Source organism: Fukomys damarensis, unplaced genomic scaffold (assembly GCF_012274545.1).
Source record: "Fukomys damarensis isolate Sample0158 unplaced genomic scaffold, DMR_v1.0_HiC HiC_scaffold_84, whole genome shotgun sequence".
Taxonomy (NCBI): domain Eukaryota; kingdom Metazoa; phylum Chordata; class Mammalia; order Rodentia; family Bathyergidae; genus Fukomys; species Fukomys damarensis.
The window spans coordinates 28,060-47,837 of NW_022900996.1; the positions used below are offsets into that span (position 1 = coordinate 28,060).

Consider the following 19,778-nt stretch of genomic DNA (forward strand, 5'->3'; position numbering starts at 1 on the left):
AAAAAACCCAAAACCACAAAACAACTCTTTAAGGGGAATATGTGTATAAAGACAGAAGGAGGTAAAATGAGAGAAAGGCAAAGAACTTGCATGAGTAAGTAATGCCATGACTCTTCTTAAATTTGTGAAGAGACATAGCTTTACAAATACAGAAAAGTCCATGAAGCCCAGGAAGCATATAAAACCAGACACCTAGGTTCATTATAATGTGCCTATAATTTTTCAGTAGGAATGCTGAATGATACATTTAAAATGCTAAAGGGGGCAAATTCTTTAAAACTTAGCAAACAATATTTTAGCTGAAGCATCATGCAGCTCTTGCCACATGGGGCCACCCTATTTTTTCTTCCAAGTTTCCAAATCGTAAGCCAATATAAACTTTTTATTTGTGAAGCGCCTATTCTCTGATAGTATGTTATAGAAGAAAAGGTCTATACATGCAGCAAATTTTTACATTTAGAGCTGCTAAATGTATTAATCAAATATTGACAAAGACAGAAATGGTTCTGTAATACTAGCCAGTCTTCAAAACTCTACTTATAATAGGTGGAATACTCAGACGATCAAATTTTAAAAAAAGACAATACTGTATAAAACTATAAAAAAATATACTCAAAATACTGTAAAAAAAACTGTGCCTTAACACATGGATAAACAGTGATACATTAAAGAAGAACTCACAAGGGAAATTAGGGTACTTTAAGTAAATAAACTGAAAACACGTAAAAGTTCAGGCAATATAGGAAAAACACCCATGTCTCACAAAGAGGGACATTTACCAGTAAAGAAATAAATACCAAAACTAGCAGGAAAAAAAAAAAAAAAAAAAAAAAAAAAAAAAAAAAAAAAAAAAAACAGAGAATAGAAAACAGTCAAGCAATTAAAATTTGGTTTTGAAAAAAATTAGCAAGTTTTAGGTAGGTTCACAAAAGCAAAAAAGACAAATAAGCAACAAATTGCATAACCAGATGAAAAGAACAAACTTCTAGAAAAATACAATATATACTGAGTCATGACCGAAGTGAAAAGATGCACTAGAAAGATGAATCAATAATTAACCCCCACTAAAGCTTTTCACTGAAGAAAGCCCCTATACAGTAAAAAACAAAACTAAAAAACAACAAAAATAGTGTCAATCCTTCTAATTCTCTTCCAAAACAATGACCATTCAAAAACTGGAATATCCAAGAACCGTCTATGAAATAACATTTCATGTAACAGAAACCCAGGAAAAAGCAGGGAAGCTGTTCTGCCTGCAGAAAAGTGAATTTCAACATCAGACTGTTTGAGAGAGAGAAAGGCCACTAAATCCTGGTAAAGGTAACAATTAAAGAGGACGAGATAATAGTCATTCGTGTGTGTCTGTGTGTGTCTGTGTGTGCATATGCTAAACAGCACACCCAAGTACATAAAAATATTAATGGACGTGAAAAATCATATAAGCACGAATACATTTGTGAACTTTTTTTTTTTTTTGGTACCAGGGATCAAAATGAGGACCTTGCACTTGCAAGGCAGCCACAGTGCCACTGAGCTAAATCCCTGGCCCAGCACCAATACATTTGTAATGGGAGACCTCAATACCCCACTGTCACACATGAACAGATCAAGCAGACAAAAAAAAATCAACAAATCAACTTATCAGAACTGAACCAAACTTGTTAAAACAAGTGGACTTAGAGGTCTGCAGAGTGTTCTACCTCATCACATCAGAATATACATTTTTCTCAGCTGCACATGGGACATTCACTGAAATAGACAATATACTAGCTCTCAGAACATGGTTCAATAAGTGCAAAGGAACTGAAACCATCTTCTGCATATTATCAGGCCATAGCTCAACGAAACTGGAAATCAATCGCAAAAGAAACCACAACTTCATAAACATGGAAAGCAATTAACACCCTCCTCAACAACCAATGGGCCATAGAAGAAACCAAAGAATCAAGCAGACAGTTTCTAAAATTAAGTGATATTATTGGATGTAATGAAAGCAGTTCTACAGGGAAATATATGGTGGTGATTTGTCATGGAAACAGTGGGCTCAAATGAACCTTAGGCTTCTAGAAAAAAAAGAACAAGGCCAAGCTCAAAGCTCTTATGAGGGAGGAAACCATAAAAATCAGATCAGAAGGCTGGGAATGTAGTTCAGTGGCACTATGCCTGCCTTGCCAGCAACAGCAAGCTCAAGGTCCTGAGTTTGATCCCCAGTCCAAAAAACAAATCACCAAAAATATAAGAGCAGACTTTAATGCAATGGATGATGAAACAATTCAAAGATCAATGAAAAGAAGAGTTATTTCTTTGAAATATTAAATAAAACTGACAAACCCTTAGCCAACCTTGTCAAAAAAAAGGAAAAGACAAGACTCAATCCATGCAAATAAGAATAAGGGCGAAATCCCAACAGACCCTGCAGAAATCCAGAATATCACCAATATCTATTTTGAGATGCTGTATTCTAACAAGATAGAAAATATAGAAGAAATACAGTTTCCTAAATGCATATAAATTATCAAAACTGAATCAAGAAGATATAGAAATTCTAAATAAAGCATCATCGGCTAATGAAATGGAATATGTAATTTAAAAACTACCAATAAAGATAAGCTCTGGCCCTGATGGATTCACTGATGAATCCTACAAGAAATTTAGAGGTCTAATGCAGCTACTCCTCAAACTCTTTAATGAAACTGAATACTCCCAAATTTATTCCTGGAAGTAAGCATTACCTTGATCAAAAACAGAGAGAAAGATCCAACCAAAAAGGAGAATTATGTATGGGCCAGTCTCTTTAATGAACACAGATGTAAAAATCCTCAATAAGGTACTGGCAAACAGAATGCAACAAATCATAGAGAAGGTTACACACCATGACCAAATTAAATTGGATTCATTCCAGGGATGCAGGGATGGTTCAACATATGCAAATCAATAAATGTAATATTCTGCATTAAGAGAGCCACAGACAAACACTATGATTCTCTCAACAGATGCAGAAAAAGTGTTTGACAAGGTCCAACTCCCATTCATAATAAGTAAAACTACAGAAAAGTGTTACAGATGGGTCTATATCTCAATCTGATAGTACTAATGGACATAAAAAATGAAAGTTTTCATCCTAAAATCAGGATGTCCACTGTCACCACTCTTGTTTAATATACTTCTGGAAATATTCGCCAGCACAATTAGATGAGAAAGAAATAACAGGAACATAAATAAGAAATGAACAAGTTAAATTAGCCTCGTGTGCAGATTATATGAGACTCTACTTAGATGATCCCAAAAACTCCACCAAAGACTTCTAGATTTGAAAGCCAAATTCAGTGGTATAACTGAATACAAAGTCAACATACAAAATTCAGTAGCCTTCTGTACACATATGACAGACTTAGTGAGAAATGAGAGAAATAATCCCTTTCCCAATAGCATCTAATAAAATGAAATATCTAGGGATCAATGTAATAAAGGAAATAAAAGATCACTATTACATGGACAATTACAGTACTGTGCAAAAGGATATTGAAAACGATATCAGAAAATGGTAAGATATATTTGGATAGGAAGAATCAATATAATGAAAATGGCCATACATCCAAGATTGTTAAACAGATTTAATGCAATTCTGATAAAAACTCCAACAGAACATCTCGCAGAATTAGAAAAAAAAAAAATCCTACAATTCATTCAGAGACAGAGGAAACAGAATAGGAAAGGCAATTCTAGGCAATAATCTGGGACTTTAACCTATATTACAAAGCTACTGTCATGAAAACAGTGTGGTACTGGAAAAAACAGACCTTAGAATTGATGTAATAGACTAGAAGATCCAGAAGCAAGTCTAAAAACACTCAGCTACTTAATGTCTGACAGAGAAGCCAAACACCTTCACTTGAAGAAAAGAAGCTTGATTAATAAATGGTTAGAAAAACTAGATTTTCATAAGCCGAAGATTAAAACTAGACCCTTATTAAAGAATCATGCGCACCCATGTTTATAGCGGCACAGTTTGTAATAGCTAAAACTTGGAAAGAGCCCATCTGCCCATCAATTTGAAACTGGATAAAGAAGATGTGGTTTTTCTATAAAATAAAATAGTAGTCAGCCATAAAGAATGAGAAAGTAGATTCACTCATAGTTAATGGGCACATTTTGAGGATACTTCTAAGTGAAATAAATAAGGCACACATATGCAAATACCAAATAGTATCTCTGGTGTGAAAAGCTAAAATAGTACTCAAGTTCCTAATGGGACAATTAGCAAATAGGAAGAAAAGGACCAAAGGTGTAGGGACAGTGAGAAGGATAGGGAAGGGGGAATAAGGGAAAAGGAAAACAATATGAGAAAATGTAAAAATGAATTAAAGTGTTTGAAGGTGGGGAGGGGAAGGGAGGGTGAAGGGAAGGTGGGGACAAGAGGAAAAAATGAGAACCAAGACCTGGCATGTAAAGGTAAAAGATCCCAGTAATGAATGTAACTGTACTGTCTACCTAGAATGTACCAATAAATTAAATTAAAAACCAAAACCAAACAAACAAAAAAAAATACCAAAAAACTAGACCCTTATTGTTCACCATATGTAGCCTAAAACTTAAATGAATCAAAGATCTAAACACTAAAATGGAAACACTAAATCTCCTGGAAAATATAACTGGGAAACGCTCAAGGACATACTAGTAGGCAAAGACTTCATGATAAAAACCCAGACTGCAAAGGAAATATTACAAAGCATCAGTATCTGGGACCATATCTTATTAAGAAGCCAAAGAAACTACCAACAGAGCAAAGAAACAACAACCCACAGCATGGGGGAAAAAAAATTTTTTTTTAACCAGCTACTCATCAGATAAAGGACTACTATTTAGAATATATAAAGGACTAAAAAAAAAAAAAAAAAAAAAACCCCAAAATACATAAAGAACTTAAAAAAAAAAACAGGACCCCCCCCCGAATTTAAAGGCACAATAAAAAAATGAGCACCTGAAATAAATAGACATTTTTCGGACAAAGAAGTAAAACAACAAATAATCATGAAAAAATGTTCAGCATCACTGGTCATTTGAGAGATGTAGATGAAAACAACATTGATTTTCCACCTCAACTCAGAAAGAATGGCTATTATGAAATCAACCAATAACAAATGCTAGCGGGGGCTGTGGGGAGATAGAAACCCACTGATGGTGGGAGTGCAGACAGTACTACCACTGTGGGAACCAGTGTGTAGATTCCTCAAAAAACTTAAACTAGAGGTTCCATTTGACCCAGCTATTCTCCCTGGTATCTTTCCAAAAAAATTAGAAGCATCATACCACAGGAATATATGCATACCCACATTTACAGTAGCACAGTTTGTAATAGCTGAATCTTCAAAACAACCCAAATGCCCATCAGCGGATGAATGGAAAGGAAGATGTAGTTTGTTAATACAATGGATTACTAACTACTCTGCCATAAAACGGATGAGTGTCAGACATTCCTTGAGACCATACGCTTAAGTGAAATAAATCAAACACACAAGTTTAAATACTGCATTGTTTCTCTGGAAATTGATAGTGGAAATAAAGACTAAAATGTATAATGGGTATTGGGAAATGGGAAGAAAATAGTCAAATGGGAAGAGAACAAGAGAGGTGGGAGAAAAGAAGGAAAAGACAAGGAAAAACGTGAAAATAGAAGGAAAAAATGAAAATAAGGCTGTTAAACACAGAGTGGGGTGGGGGAATGGGATAAAATAAAACTAAAAAACAAAAACAAAAAGTTGAAATCGAATGTCCAGTGACCAGACTCTAGAAAAGACATTGCAAGAAATGAACAGAATAATCTGCCTTATACACGCTGATATAAAACCCATTAATATCTCAGTAACAAAATTCAAAGCTATGAAAAAAGGTTGCATACTGTAGGGAACCAAATATATATATACTCTCAGAGTTGTTTTTCAGCCTAACATAACCGCCTCCATGTTAACCTCTGAATCACCTCACTGGCACGAACATGCCGTTACCCATGACAACGGCCTTGAGCAGAGAGGTGGCATGATCTGTCGCCTAGCAACATCTTGTGACAGCTTGTGATATATGGATCCGCTCTGAAGCCACCGGTATCCTTATCTCAAGACATCCTGTTGCAGCAATTGCGCACTCTGGAATTCCCCCAAAGAATTGCCCCCCCCCCGGCTTTTGTCTTTATATATGCTGACTGTGCCTAAAATAAACTAGACCTTGACAAGTCTCTGCTTGGTCTCCTTCTTTCTGCGCCTCTTTTGTCCCATTTCCAGGTATTTCCCCTTCTCGAGCTTTGCTAATTACCAGCCCTGCTGGCCGGGGCAGCATACATGATTAACGGATATTTTCCTGAATGAAACTGACTTCAGTATACAACATTCAGTGTAAATCATCACATTAACAGAAAGAAAAACCCCAAATAATCTTACTTGATACAAGAAAGAAACTGAGAAAATTCAACCCTTTCTTAACAGAAGGAAACTAGCTGTGTATACTAATTACAATTTTAAAAAAGCACACAGACAATATCGTATTCAATGGTAAAATACTAAAAGCTTTTTTCCTAAGATTAGAAATAAGCCAAACGTCTGCTTTCACCACTTTTATCCAATACAATAACTGGAAGTCACAGCCACAGAAAAATAAAAAAGACATATCAACGTTGGAAAGAAAAAAAATTCTGTTTACAGAAATTTTATATCATTTTGAAGGTACTCTGTACCATTTTGTTTTCCTTTTTGAAATGTGTGTGCATGTATACATATGTGTACGTGTGTGTGCCTAAATGATTACAAGCTAAAACTCCTGTTGGCAATCAAACGTAACGTAATCAGATTGTCTGTGAGATGCGAAAAAGTCATTAAAGTGACATTAATACATATACAAAGCTAGAAGTCTTATGTGTGTCCTTGCCTGCTGGGTCAGAAGTCCTGGTTGTTTTTCTTAGTTCTTCTGAGGTATTTGTTGCAACTGTATAGTTTTTATTGTACCATGACTGCAGTAAATTGTAATTTTGTGAAGTATAAAGTAGAATGAAGTAACTTCCCTGTTCAAAATTCAGATATTGGTGAATGCTAAGTTAACCTACTAAGAAACCAAGTGCATTTTAAAGAATGCCTACCTTATAAAAAGAACACAAAATTTTAGATCTGAGAATGTTTTCTGCTATTTCTAAACATACACATACTGAGGCACAGTGTTACACATGAAGTAATTATGTTCTCCAGAGTCAGTTAGCAAATACTGAATCACTGTTCCTGAGATACAGGGTCAGGTTGCAATAAGCATATTGATGAACTGTATCAGTATGTAAGAAGCTTTTTTTCCCATACGACTTAGTTATTACCATGAGTTCAATGTCAATTAGTCAATAATATGTACAAAAAAATTCACCTTGAATTAGAAACCTATATAAAACAGGACTATGTTTTGACTGGTTCACTCTTTTATTTTGATTGGTGTGTATCACTACTGATCTTTGAGCAATGCAAAACAAACCAGCCTCACAGTTTTTTAATACTTAATATAAAAAAATAACAAATCAACACACCTTTGGTGATTGAGGATCTGGAGAACAGGCAAAGAGTTCATCTTCTGGTAACTGAATACTTGAGGAAATCAATTCACATGGACGTGTACTATTGTAGATATGAAATCTGCACTGAGGATTTAAGGCCATGGCAAGCAGTTCGAGAAGTGGAAACCAGTCCTGGGACAATTTGGCCACACAAAGCTCCACTAGGCGATGAGTATTATTAATAACATGCCTCTGTTAAGTGGGAGGAGGGAAAGAAGATATCCTTTAGAATAAGAAAACTGCAATTTCAGACACAAAAATATTCCTTTCATCTTTTTTCTTCACTCACATTCTGATTGTCTGACTCTGTATAACTCAAAATACTGTCATCAGATAAATACGGGAAGAGATTTAATATTTACTTCATTTCATAATTTTTCACCTAATTCCAAAGTTAATTTTAAAAGATTACAAATGAAACAGGAACCATACACTGCCTGTAACTACTTTATGCTCACAGGATACATACAATACCACTTTTTCTATTTATAATTGATTTTGAGGAAAAAATTATAAAAGCTAAATATTTAAAGTTATGTCAATTATTCATGACCAAAGAAATTTGCATTTTAGGCCTTAATTAAAAAAATCACACACACACACACAAATCACATTATCATTTTCAACATTCTTTATTTCTACACCAAAAATGTTACATGTCAATTCAGAAGTTCCTGGTATTTATAGTGTCCATGGTCATTTTGGAAAATGACGAAGTGACTCTTCAAAAATTCTGTATTTTCCCTTACACTCCCTGCCACTTATTGAGACAGGGTCTCAGTTCTCCAGAATGCATGAAAGTGTCACTAACTCTAAATACTTCATATTTTTTTACTTTTTGATTAAGTTTTATTCAGACTAAAGATCTGGTACAGTTACAGTAACAGGAAAAAATATATTCTACTATAGTATTTCTCCAACACAGAGCTGTCTTAAACTTGGCAGCACTTTGCTTTATTTTTGTCCTAGATAAAAGGCAACATATGTGTGAGCACCTGTTTTCCTTTTGCCAGTCATTTTGGTATCAAAACTGTAGTTTGAATTTATAGAACAAATGTATGATAATTGATTTATGGCTTAAATGCCTAGGAAGAGTATCTTTTTTCCTTCTGTAAGGCATCAAGATTCCTTGACATTTGTGTATTGTAAGTTACACTTGCACTAAAATTACATACTTTGGTATCCTAGTTAAACCAATAGTCTACTACTGAAGTTCCTACTTTAAAAGGTTTTTCTTTCCAAATGGATCTAACACACGTTGACTCTTATAATTAACAATACCATATTTTTTGATGAAATGTTTTGTGCTGTGTGTATGTGGGGTTATAAGGCACATAAAACTCCATGTAACAAATTAAACGAGGGTTTCATAACTCAAAAATCTGAAGTTCAGTTTAATAAACCATGCTGTTTTCAATTCAGTAATATATCAGTAGACAATATACAGGAATCATCAATTAAATTTGAATGCTAAAAATCAAGACTCACATGAATCTCAAACTTCCATCTGTTCACTCCCTCATCCAAAAGGATTTTAGTGAAAGATACTGTTAGGCCATCTCTAAAAAAACGCTGGCATGCTTCACTTTTAACATCAAGACCTAAGGAAAGAGTAAAAAAAATAGAATCAGTCTAGTGTGAAGAAAACATTTAGAGTATACTAAATATAAATTATCCAATTATATTATTAAACATACACTGCTAAAAATTATTATTATGAGTACCATCTGACAAAAATGGTGGATTTTGAAATAAAGTATAAAGTACTGGAGAGGACTTCTGGGAAGATGGTAGAACGGTGAGGAGCAGAGAAAGGAGGAGGAAGAGGGAAGTGGGTCCCTGGGACCCAAGAAGGATCTGAGGTGAGAGTTGAAGTCCACAGGGAGAGTGAAAAGAGACCTTAACAAAGAGGAGGGAGGTACCAAGCAGTGCTATTTCCCAGATTCCTGACCCTCCAAAAGAGGAAGGGCAGACCAGAACTGCAGATGCACAGTGACTACTGGTAACTCCAGAGCCCTCCATGGGGAAATGCACCAGTGGAAAAGAGCAATGGACAAGCCAGACTGTAGTGGTTGGTGAGTTATCCAAATTCAGACCTCATCCAGGAGAGGGTGGTTGGCTGGTCGTCCGTCATCTTAGAGAGGGGTCTACTAAGCTTTGATTTTAGAATAGCTATGGGTAGATTCTACTTAGAGGCTTCTGGTGCCTTGATGCAAGTGCTGAGTTCAAGGTAGAAGGAGGTTAGGAAGCAGAGTTTAAGCTGGCAAGAGACACACAGACAGTTATAGGCTCAAAGAATCCAGTTCTACCCGCATAGCCAGAAAGTGGCCTGACCTTCAGAGGAACTAAAGGGGCAGGCTGGTTGGGATTATCTACTACCCCAATATGATGCTGCAGCTAGCTTGCTGGGATTAATCGATTTGGCTCTGCAGCCTGTTTGCCCACACTGACAGTGACAGCTTGAGACACACCTTGAACAGGACTTTTTAGGCTTTTTATCTTTTTTCCTTCAGTTTTTCCTCCTTTGCAGTTATTGTTTTGTTTAGTTTTTTGATTGTTTGAACAGTTTCTAGTTTTTTGTTGTTGGTCTGTTCCTGTTTTTATTTTTTCCTTTTTTCTTTCCCACCTGTCTTCTTTACCAGTTTCCTAAGTTCTCCTTCAGCTTTGCATCTGACCTCTTTCTCTTTTGTTTACCCTTTACCCCCTTTAAATCTTTTCCCTAATGGTAAAAGTCACGTTAAGGACTACAGTCTGTCTTTTCCTAGGCTGGATTTAATGCTATTGTTGTAGTGGACTGTACTATGTTACCCAAGGTGACTTCCTGATATACCAGACTGAGACTGCCTACGCATCTTTAAAAAAAAACTCTACAGGCTAGTGCCAAAGAAACAGCAGAAACTTCTCATCCCCAATAAATTGAAGAGATAGATTCAAAATCCAAAATCTAACTACACCTGGAAAATGGTTCTGAGAAGTAGTCATTTCCTAAGGATTCTGACTACTGGCAATAAGGCTACTTGCCATAAGCAACTTACAAGTATCAACACAGGAATCAAATAGAAAACGAGAACACACTTAAACAAGATGCAACCACCACACGTCCAGCTCACCAAATGCAAACCCTGAGGGCAATGAACTGGAAAAATCTGAAAGCCACCCACCCAGTCTCCTTAAAGTGGTAATAGCAAAAGTAACAAAGCAGATGAACCAGACTCCAGAAGAAAGTCAAAGCAGAAATAATTTCCCACATAACTACCTAAAATTGGAGTCAATGAAAAAAGCAAGAGATAGCACAAATATCATAAAGAACCTGTTCACAGAAGGCAGAGAACTTCCCAAAGAGGGAAAAAGAAATTGACATACAGATAAATGAGGCTAACCTAAAAATGACTCCAATTAGCCATGATTAAGAAAAAAAAAACTCTTCCCCAAGGCAAAGACTTCACAATCAAAATACTACAAAGAATCAACATATGGGACTTCACTGAAAAGCTTTTGTAAAGCAAAAGAAAGCACCAACTAAGTGAAGAGACAAAGCTGTGTGGGAAAAATTTTTATCAGCTATTCAGAGAAAGAACTATAATCTAGACTATGCAAAGAACTCAAAAGCTAAAATCCAAACTCTCATATTTAAAGACCCATTGCAAAAATGAATATCTGAAACAAGAAGACATTTTTCAGATAAAATTTGAAGCAGTAAATATATATATGAAAAAATATTCTACATCACTGGTCACTCGAGAGATGGAAAAATAAAACAACACTGAGATTCCATCTCACTCCATGAAGAACGGCTGCTTTCAAGAATTCAATCAATCACTAACAAATGCTGGGGTGGGGATTTAGCTCAGTAGTTCCACTACCTGCCTTGCAAATGCAAGTTCGATCCCTGGCACTAAAATAGAAAAGCAAAACAAAATAAAAGCAAATGCTGGTGGGGTTGGGAGGAAAAAGGAAGCCTTCTCTATGGTGGTGGGAGTGTAGACTGGTGCAACCCCTGTGGAAATCAATGTGGAGTTTCCTCAAAACACTAAAACTAGAGGTTCCATTTGACTCAGCCATAATCTCTTCTTGGGATCTTTCCAAAAGAATTTAAATGATCATACCAGTTATTTATGCACAACCATGTTTATAGCAGCAGAATTTTTAATATCTAATCTTAAGAAATAGCCCAGAAGCCCTTCAATTAGTGAGTGAATAAAGAAGATTTTTTAAAAAACACAGTGGAGTACTATTGTGCCATAAAGGATGAACCTCAGACATTTATAGCTAAATGGACAGACTTTGAGACCATGCTCTTTAGTCAAATAAATTGGACACACTTGTTTAAGTATCACATTGTTTCTCCCATTTAAAAAACTGTGGAATAAGGACTGAGACCATAATGGGTACTGGGAAATGGGAACCGTGTTCAAATGGGACAAGGAACAGGGAAGATGGAAGAAAGGAAGGAAGGGATAAGAAAAAAGTGAAAGCAGAAGAAAAATGTAAATAAGCTTTTGTACACAGGGAAGGGAGGTAGTTGGAGTGAGGGAATGGGATAAAATTCATTTTAAAAAGAAAAGAAAAAAATGCATGAAAATATGCTTTAATTGCAGAAACAGTAAATTGTCCAAAACCACAACCAAATAGTGTGAATAAATGGAGTATAACGAACTTTGAGTTACTGAGAGATAAACTCCTTTCAATCAAAGTCTTTTAGTGATTCAAACAGTTTAAAATTTAAAGTTGCAATTTTAAAGACCAAATTAATTATGTTGGCAATTTACCAATTTGCCATTTTTCATCAAATTTAGCTTTCTTTTTAATTTAATCTAATTTAAAGAAGCAAAATCCATATGCTTTCACTCAAAACTTGGTACTTTAAAAAATTTCAGGGCTGGGATTTAGCTCAGTGGTGCCACTACCTGCTTCGTAAGTGCAAGGTCCTGAGTTTGATCTCCATTACCAAAAACATAAACCAAACCAAACCAAACCCAAACAAAACCAAAAACCAAAAGCCAAACAAATAAGAATTTAGCCCAGATGTACCACTGCTTGCCTTGAAGTGCAAGGTTCTAAGTTCGATTGCCAGAACCAAAAACCAAAAACAAACAAAACACCCAAAAGGTATTTATTCTGCACAGTAAGATTTATTTTTTAGGATGAAGGGAGGACACAAGTATGGGGAAAAAGTGAGAACCAAGATCTGTCATGTAAAGGTACGGGAACCCAATCATTAATGTAACTGTACTGTGTGTGTGCGCACGCGCGTGTGTGTGTATAAATATATAAATATATATATAAATATAAAATAAGCCCTATGAGAAAAATTAGTGATACACTATGAATTGAGAATAACTTTGTAATAGAGAAAAGCAGATATCTAAGAACATATAATAGCAATGTTATGAAAAACTTAACATCTAAAACTCACCTTTTTTACTAAGATCAATAGAAGCTTCTAAAAGTACTTCTAATTCCCCTTTCGGCAAAACAGGAACCATCCACTGAGACCTACAAATTATTATAAAATAAAAAGATGCTTATTCATTGAACACTAATCAAGTACTATTAAGATTACTTCAAGTACTTTCATTACAAAAGAGTAAAAAAAACCTATCTATCATATTCACCCTTTTTTATTAAAAAAGAAGCTGACAAATTATTTTTTCTATGGAATTGAGACATATATTTAATTTTCATAGAGGATTTTCAAGGCACATTAAATGAATAAAAGCAATGAAAGATAATGCACTAAACTGATTTCAGAGAACTAAAACTAAAATATTCCCTTGTCACTTTTATGTATCTCTTGTTAAATGGAAAATGCTCTAAGGTTCACATTTAGTTTTATTCTTTTTCATAAAGACCAAAGCAAAGTTACTAACACCCAATTTCTACCTCACTTCAACTCAATAAGACATTTTTATCAATTTTTCCTGAAGATTTACGAAAGACCCTAGGTCCAAAAGCAAGTCTAAAAGATACTAAGACACTGTTAAGTATCTACATTAAAACCTGATGCAAAAGCCACAATGTACAACTATTTCTTTCTCCAGTTTCATAAAAACCTCAGGCATTTAAACTTACTTACTACTCTCCACAGAAACCTTTCAAACCTTTCTTTCCAGAAAAAAATGGACACAAAGCTTTTGTAAATGGGAAAAGGAGTGGGAAATAAGAATTTATATTATGAACAGGTACAGATTCCCTATGACAGATGTGACCTTGAAGTATTACAAATATGTATTTTTAAAAAATCAGTAAATTAAAAAACCCTTTCTTCCCTGTGTACCTTTGTTAGTGTATAATGAGACAGCAAAATCACCAAGTACCTGTTTTAATAGAAAACTACCTGATTACAAATTATGTCTGAAGGAACTAGATGTGCTGGTGCACACGTGTAACTCCAGCACTCAGGAGGCTGAGGTAGGATTACTGTGAATTTGGGGCCAGTCTGAACTACAAAGTTCAAGGCTACCCTGAACTGCACAGTGAAACTGTCTCCCCCTAAAAAGCAAGTAATCTTTGAGGTAAACTGATACGTTTTTTATTCCTCTGGTTTACACAAAACCACCTACCACTAAGTATTTACTAGTCCTCATGAAAAATAAAAACTACTAAAAATTAACTCTAGGAAAGAGTAAAAGCAAAAATATAACCTTTAGTAAAAGTTATCTTGATATAAAGAAAAATAAGACATTCTACAAATTAGAAAAGTCCTTAGGACATGTGCTATGGAGAACATAAAAAAGAGATATGGACCTCACAAGCCCCTGAACAGTCTAGGCCAGAGGTACACAAAAGGGCCAGGTATAGTGGCGCACACCTGTAATCCCAGCCCTCCTTAAGGCTAAGGCCGGAGGACTGCTGTGAATTACAGGTCAGTCTCAACCACATAGTGAGACCCTGTGTCAAAAAACCAAAACTAAAACCAAAACCAAAAACAAGCAAACAAAACAAACAGAAAAAGAAATATACAAATGGGCTATAAATCATCAATTTGGAATATTTTCATATTGTCAAAACCTTTCAATTTTCCCCACTCAATGAAATATCTGCACTAAGGACAATCAGTAATAAAATTCTTGGCTATTATTAATATGTTAAGTCTATTAAAAAGAAAGTTAAGATTTTTGGCTCAGTGGTGTCTACTCTTTTCTTATACCAACTAGAATACTGGTGCTGACTCATCCTTTCAGTTCATTACATAAATATCAAAGTAAACAAACCTGTTGATCATATAATCCAAATTTGCAAGGTCAATATGGGGAAAAGCAGGTTCCTCATCTTCATTCTGTTTTGGAGCATCACCCTGACCTTGCTCTGGAGGAGTTTCTGGGGAATTCTCATTAGAAGAATCAGGTGATGAGGTCTTAATTAAAAATGAAATATTGCAGACTTAATTTCCTATAATTATACAATTCATACGCCATGGCAGTTTATGTGAAAATATGTATTTTAAAACTGTTCAATATTTATATCTAAGTATTTAATTTTCCCCACATTATTAAGAAGATGAAGAGTGGCTATATTTTACTATATGAGTTAAAGCTAAAATTAAAACAAAAATCTTTGAGATAAGCTTCAAGTAACATTTTAAGAATAGGAATATAAGAATAAAATCATTAAAACAGGATAAACCACTTCTAGGGGTTCAGGATACAAGCTCTGGCTTTACTCTCTACCATACATAAGCGCACACTTACACACTTAAAACAAGTGGCATATATTAGAAAATTTCATTCTAGCAAGCAGGCATTAATATACTCTTTACCACAGGTATATAGAAGTTTAATAATTTCACAGTATCTTTATAGCTTCATTTATCACTGATTTTACTAGTTGTCCATTATGTATAGTTGTTTTAATATTTTCACTTTTATAATCCAAATCTAAATCTAAATCTGGGAATTTTTACAAAAAAATTCATAATTACATGTTCTTACTGCCAATAATTTGTTCTCAGTGTAGTTCAGAGAAGAAATCCACAAAGAAAATTAATTTGGATTGCCAAACACAGTGGTGGGTGGGGAAAATGTACCTGGAAGAGATTGTATAGAACAAGCTTTACATTTATTTTTTTCTCAAATATTTTCTATGATTTCTTGTGCAACAGTCTTGGCCTCATTTTTTTTTTAAACCAGAAAGGTTTCCAAATTGTAATAGTTTCTGCACCCTAGTTATCTACTTAGTTTTCAATAAACTGTTTGGTACCTTGAGCTCTTCAATCACCCAAATGTGCTTCAAAGGGCAAATGGATAAGCAAACTCGGTACATTTATACAAAAAACACTACTCAGCAATAAAAACTATTACTTGCAATAACATCATGAAAAAATTTAAAATACATTGTATCTGTATACAATCAGATTCTATTTATATGATTATAGAATCAAATATGATTCTATTTATATGAAAGGACAAGTAAACTTTGTGAAAATCGTATCAGTGGTTAACATGCATTGAAAATTAATAAAAGCTGAACAAATGTGTTCTACATGTTCTTTGCAACAGAAGTTACAAGCCTTTCCATTCGTCAAAGTAGTCCATACACACACACACACACACACACACAAAGTCAGGATATATACATAAGAGTGACTTTTATTGCATTCAACCAAATTTAAAAAGCAAACAAAAAAACTTAAAAAACAAAAAAAACCCAAATAAACAAACTCCAAAACAGGCACATCTCTGAGCTCATTCCAAATATAATACTCACAATTATACAACCTGCTTAATAGGAAGGGGTGGATGGGTTGAACTGAGGTCAGGGAAATGGGGAAAAATTAAGAACCAAGATACAGTATGTAAAGGTACAAGTTCCCAACCTTGAATGTAAGTGTTATTATATACCTAAAATGTACCAATTAACTTAATAAAAAACAAAATAGTAATAAACTTAAGATTAAGAGAAGTGGAATACTCCAGAAACAAAATTAAGTGATTCAATTTTTGTAGAATAGACCCAATGATCAGCAGACTTACAACTAGATCAAAGTCCACTGCAAGCCAAGTGAAAGGTTACAGAAAATGCAATCTGGGTACTGAACAAAATTCTAACAAATTATACATAAAACTTGAAGCAAAAAGTTTGATTTTGTTAAGATACAGTGTGAATGAATATTTAGGTACTGCAGCCAGCAATGACAAAATCTAAACCGAAGTTTCTAAAAAGAACCAAGTTTTTCAGCATGCTAATCACAACCAACGTTTAGAATCAACAGGAGGAAAAGAAACACAGAATATACTAGAGAATATAATGAGTATAAAAGTAAAAGGAACAAAATAAAAATCTGTTTTTATCTAGCTCTGATTCAACAATCTTGTGAATGAACTAAAGTATCCAACACCACTGTTCAAAACAGAGAACAATTCTCTAAGAGACGCCATCTGCAACCTCCGAAATGTACACACAATTTTCTACACTTAATATTATGTCCTAGATGGGAAAGTAGGATTACGGTAGATCAAAAGGAAAAAAGCCTTGAAAACAAACATGACCCATGAGTGATCAATTTAGTGAATAAATATGTAATTTTTTTTTTAGACGCCATCTAACCTCCGAAATGTACACACAATTTTCTACACTTAATATTATGTCCTAGATGGGAAAGTAGGATTACGGTAGATCAAAAGGAAAAAAGCCTTGAAAACAAACATGACCCATGAGTGATCAATTTAGTGAAAATATATGTAATTTTTTTTTTCCTTTGGTACCAGGAAACAAATTAGGACCTTGTGCTTGCCAGGCAGGTACAGTGCCACTCAGCTAAATACCTGGCCCAAATATATAATTTAAATACTTGAAAAAAGTAATCATTCAGATCTCACTACAGAAATGATAAAGTATCTAATATATATAAAAGGAAGAAAATAAACGAATACACTACTCAATCTAAAATAGTACAAGGATGAAAAAAACCTTACTGTATTAGTATTTATTATGAAAGAACAAGGATTAAATATTCCATCAAAAACAGTAAGATAAAAACACAAAACAAGCTACACAAGACAGAAATACAATTTAAATACAAGAACTCAGAGAAAAAGTAAATAAAAAAGTAAGAGATAGAGTCAAACCTAGTATGCTGGGGGTTAAGATGGCATCTCTTCATTCCTGGAGGCCTTTTTACCAAACTCCCTTTGTACACTTGTTTTAGCTATAAATTTCAAGGCATACCAATATGCAAAAAAATTGTTTGTTTGTTTGTTTTTTTAACCAGGGATCAAAATCAGGACCTTGCGCTTGCCAATGCAGGCACAGACAGCATGACCCCGCTAAATCCCTAGCTCAAAGAACAGTTTTAAGGAAAAAGCTGTCAATAGCAGGAATGTTAGATATTTCAAATAAAATTATCATTAATTTGCTAAGAATTCCACTGGGTAAGAGAACAGATGGGAAATGTAAACAAAGACATGAAAATTCCAACTAAGTATCAAAATTAAACTCAAGACATAAGACAAACAGAATGAAGGATGATCCTGTTGTGCTTGTTGTTTGGACTTCCAGAAATGCAAACAGTATAGCATGTGTAATAAGAAAAGCAGAAAGAAGAGAGTGAAACAAATGAAACCACTCCAACAACAGCAACTTATCTAAATTTCTATTTTGACAGTTTCAGTTACCCAAGCCAATTGTGGTCTAAAAATGATAAAGGAAAGAAGAAACACAAAATTCTTCAATTTTAAATTTAAATTTAAAAATTTTACTCAGTAACATGATTTAAACATCACCCAACTTCTTGCCTGAATGCAAAGAGCCTTTCAGTGTAGTTATCACTTTGAATGTTCCTGGCTAGTTAATCATCTAGTAACTGTCCTTGTGATCAGATCATCTATTTTGGTTATAATGCTATTTTGTTTATAAGGTATATGTACTATTCCTTACATTATTTGAAGTGTATCAACAGATTATAAATACATACTGGACAACTGTGGAGTAAATTTCTAAACAATGTGAAACATACGACTACACGTTATAATGCATATGTAGCATTTAATACATATATTTTAATATTTAAAAATACTAGAAATCAAATAACCTAAGTTTCCATTTGGGGAAAAGAACTAGAAAACTTTCTTAAATTTCTACTGAGGGAAAGAGAAAAATAACTTGTGTCAATTAGGTCAATGCAAAACTCTGATACTAAAACCTATGTTAATTCTTTAAAATATTTCATCTATCATTATATTACAAATAGGAAAGCAGGACTGGATTTCATACTTAGCAGTCATATAGTTATGTATGTACAAAGACGATATTTAGCAAACAGGTATTTGGGCCAATGCTTTTCATGAAACTTATAATGACTAACTTAACCCCTGGCCTTCAGATTTACATTTAGAATAAAACAAAACAAAAACCAAGACCAGTATTTCAAAACATGTAGTAATTGAGGTTTTCCTATTATTTAAAACCACTGTGAAATTCTCAAGAATACCTTAAAGTAACAATAGTTTCTAACGACTAAAAGTTATTCAGAACATATACTCCATTGTATTACACTGGACAGTACCTAAAAGAACATAAACTTAACTGTACCTGGTTCACTTGGAAGGGAGGCTGAGACTGTCCATCAGGAGTCTGGCCATGGCTGTCACTCCCTCGTAGTGGAGAGCCATGAGCTGTGGTTGTCATGCTCATCGAAGAACAGATCTTTACTAATCTATAGGTGGCTGTCCTAAAAGAAGAAATTATAGTCCACTTATGGGAGATGAACTACCAACACATGAAAGTCCTAAAAATCTCCAAGTCATGAACAAGTTCCTATAGAGACCATTTTATAACCTAAAAGTAAATGGATGAGGGCATAAATACATCAGATATTAAAAAGGGTAAACAATTATTGCAATTTTAACTTGTACAGAAGCATCACCATTCTTTAGTTAATAACAGAAGTATACATGAGACAGACATAATAAATTAATACTTTTACCTTGTTAACTTCACATTGCTGCACAAATAGTTATATACCAGGAAAACAAGTCCTACTGGTAATTCTCTGCAGAATCATCATTTATCTTAGGAATTAATGAAACTAGAGGCTATGTAGTTTTTTTGTTATTTCATATCATGAGTATTGGTAGAAAGCCACCAAATCCCTTTTCTTCCATATTCACTTAAGTGCTTTCAATCTAATCTGAGTTTCTGAAGTAGTTTTAAAAGAACACTGATATCTCACACTCCAGCCTAAAGTATTTGAAACCTA

General features: G+C 34.3%; 1 protein-coding gene across 1 annotated transcript in view; it reads right to left on the reverse strand.

Annotated features, from left to right (window-relative positions):
• The window catches only part of LOC104866935 (probable ubiquitin carboxyl-terminal hydrolase FAF-X), a 39,732-nt gene extending 20,448 nt beyond the window's left edge, over positions 1-19,284 (reverse strand). The window contains exons 1-5 of the mRNA XM_010631173.3: positions 19,112-19,284; positions 14,797-14,939; positions 12,999-13,078; positions 9,071-9,183; positions 7,556-7,774 (exon numbers count right to left, since the gene is read on the reverse strand). Coding sequence (XP_010629475.1) covers positions 7,556-7,774; positions 9,071-9,183; positions 12,999-13,078; positions 14,797-14,939; positions 19,112-19,213 — 657 coding nt within the window. The 5' untranslated portion in view covers positions 19,214-19,284. The remainder of the gene's footprint in view (positions 1-7,555; positions 7,775-9,070; positions 9,184-12,998; positions 13,079-14,796; positions 14,940-19,111) is intronic.
• Positions 19,285-19,778: the final 494 nt, after the last annotated feature.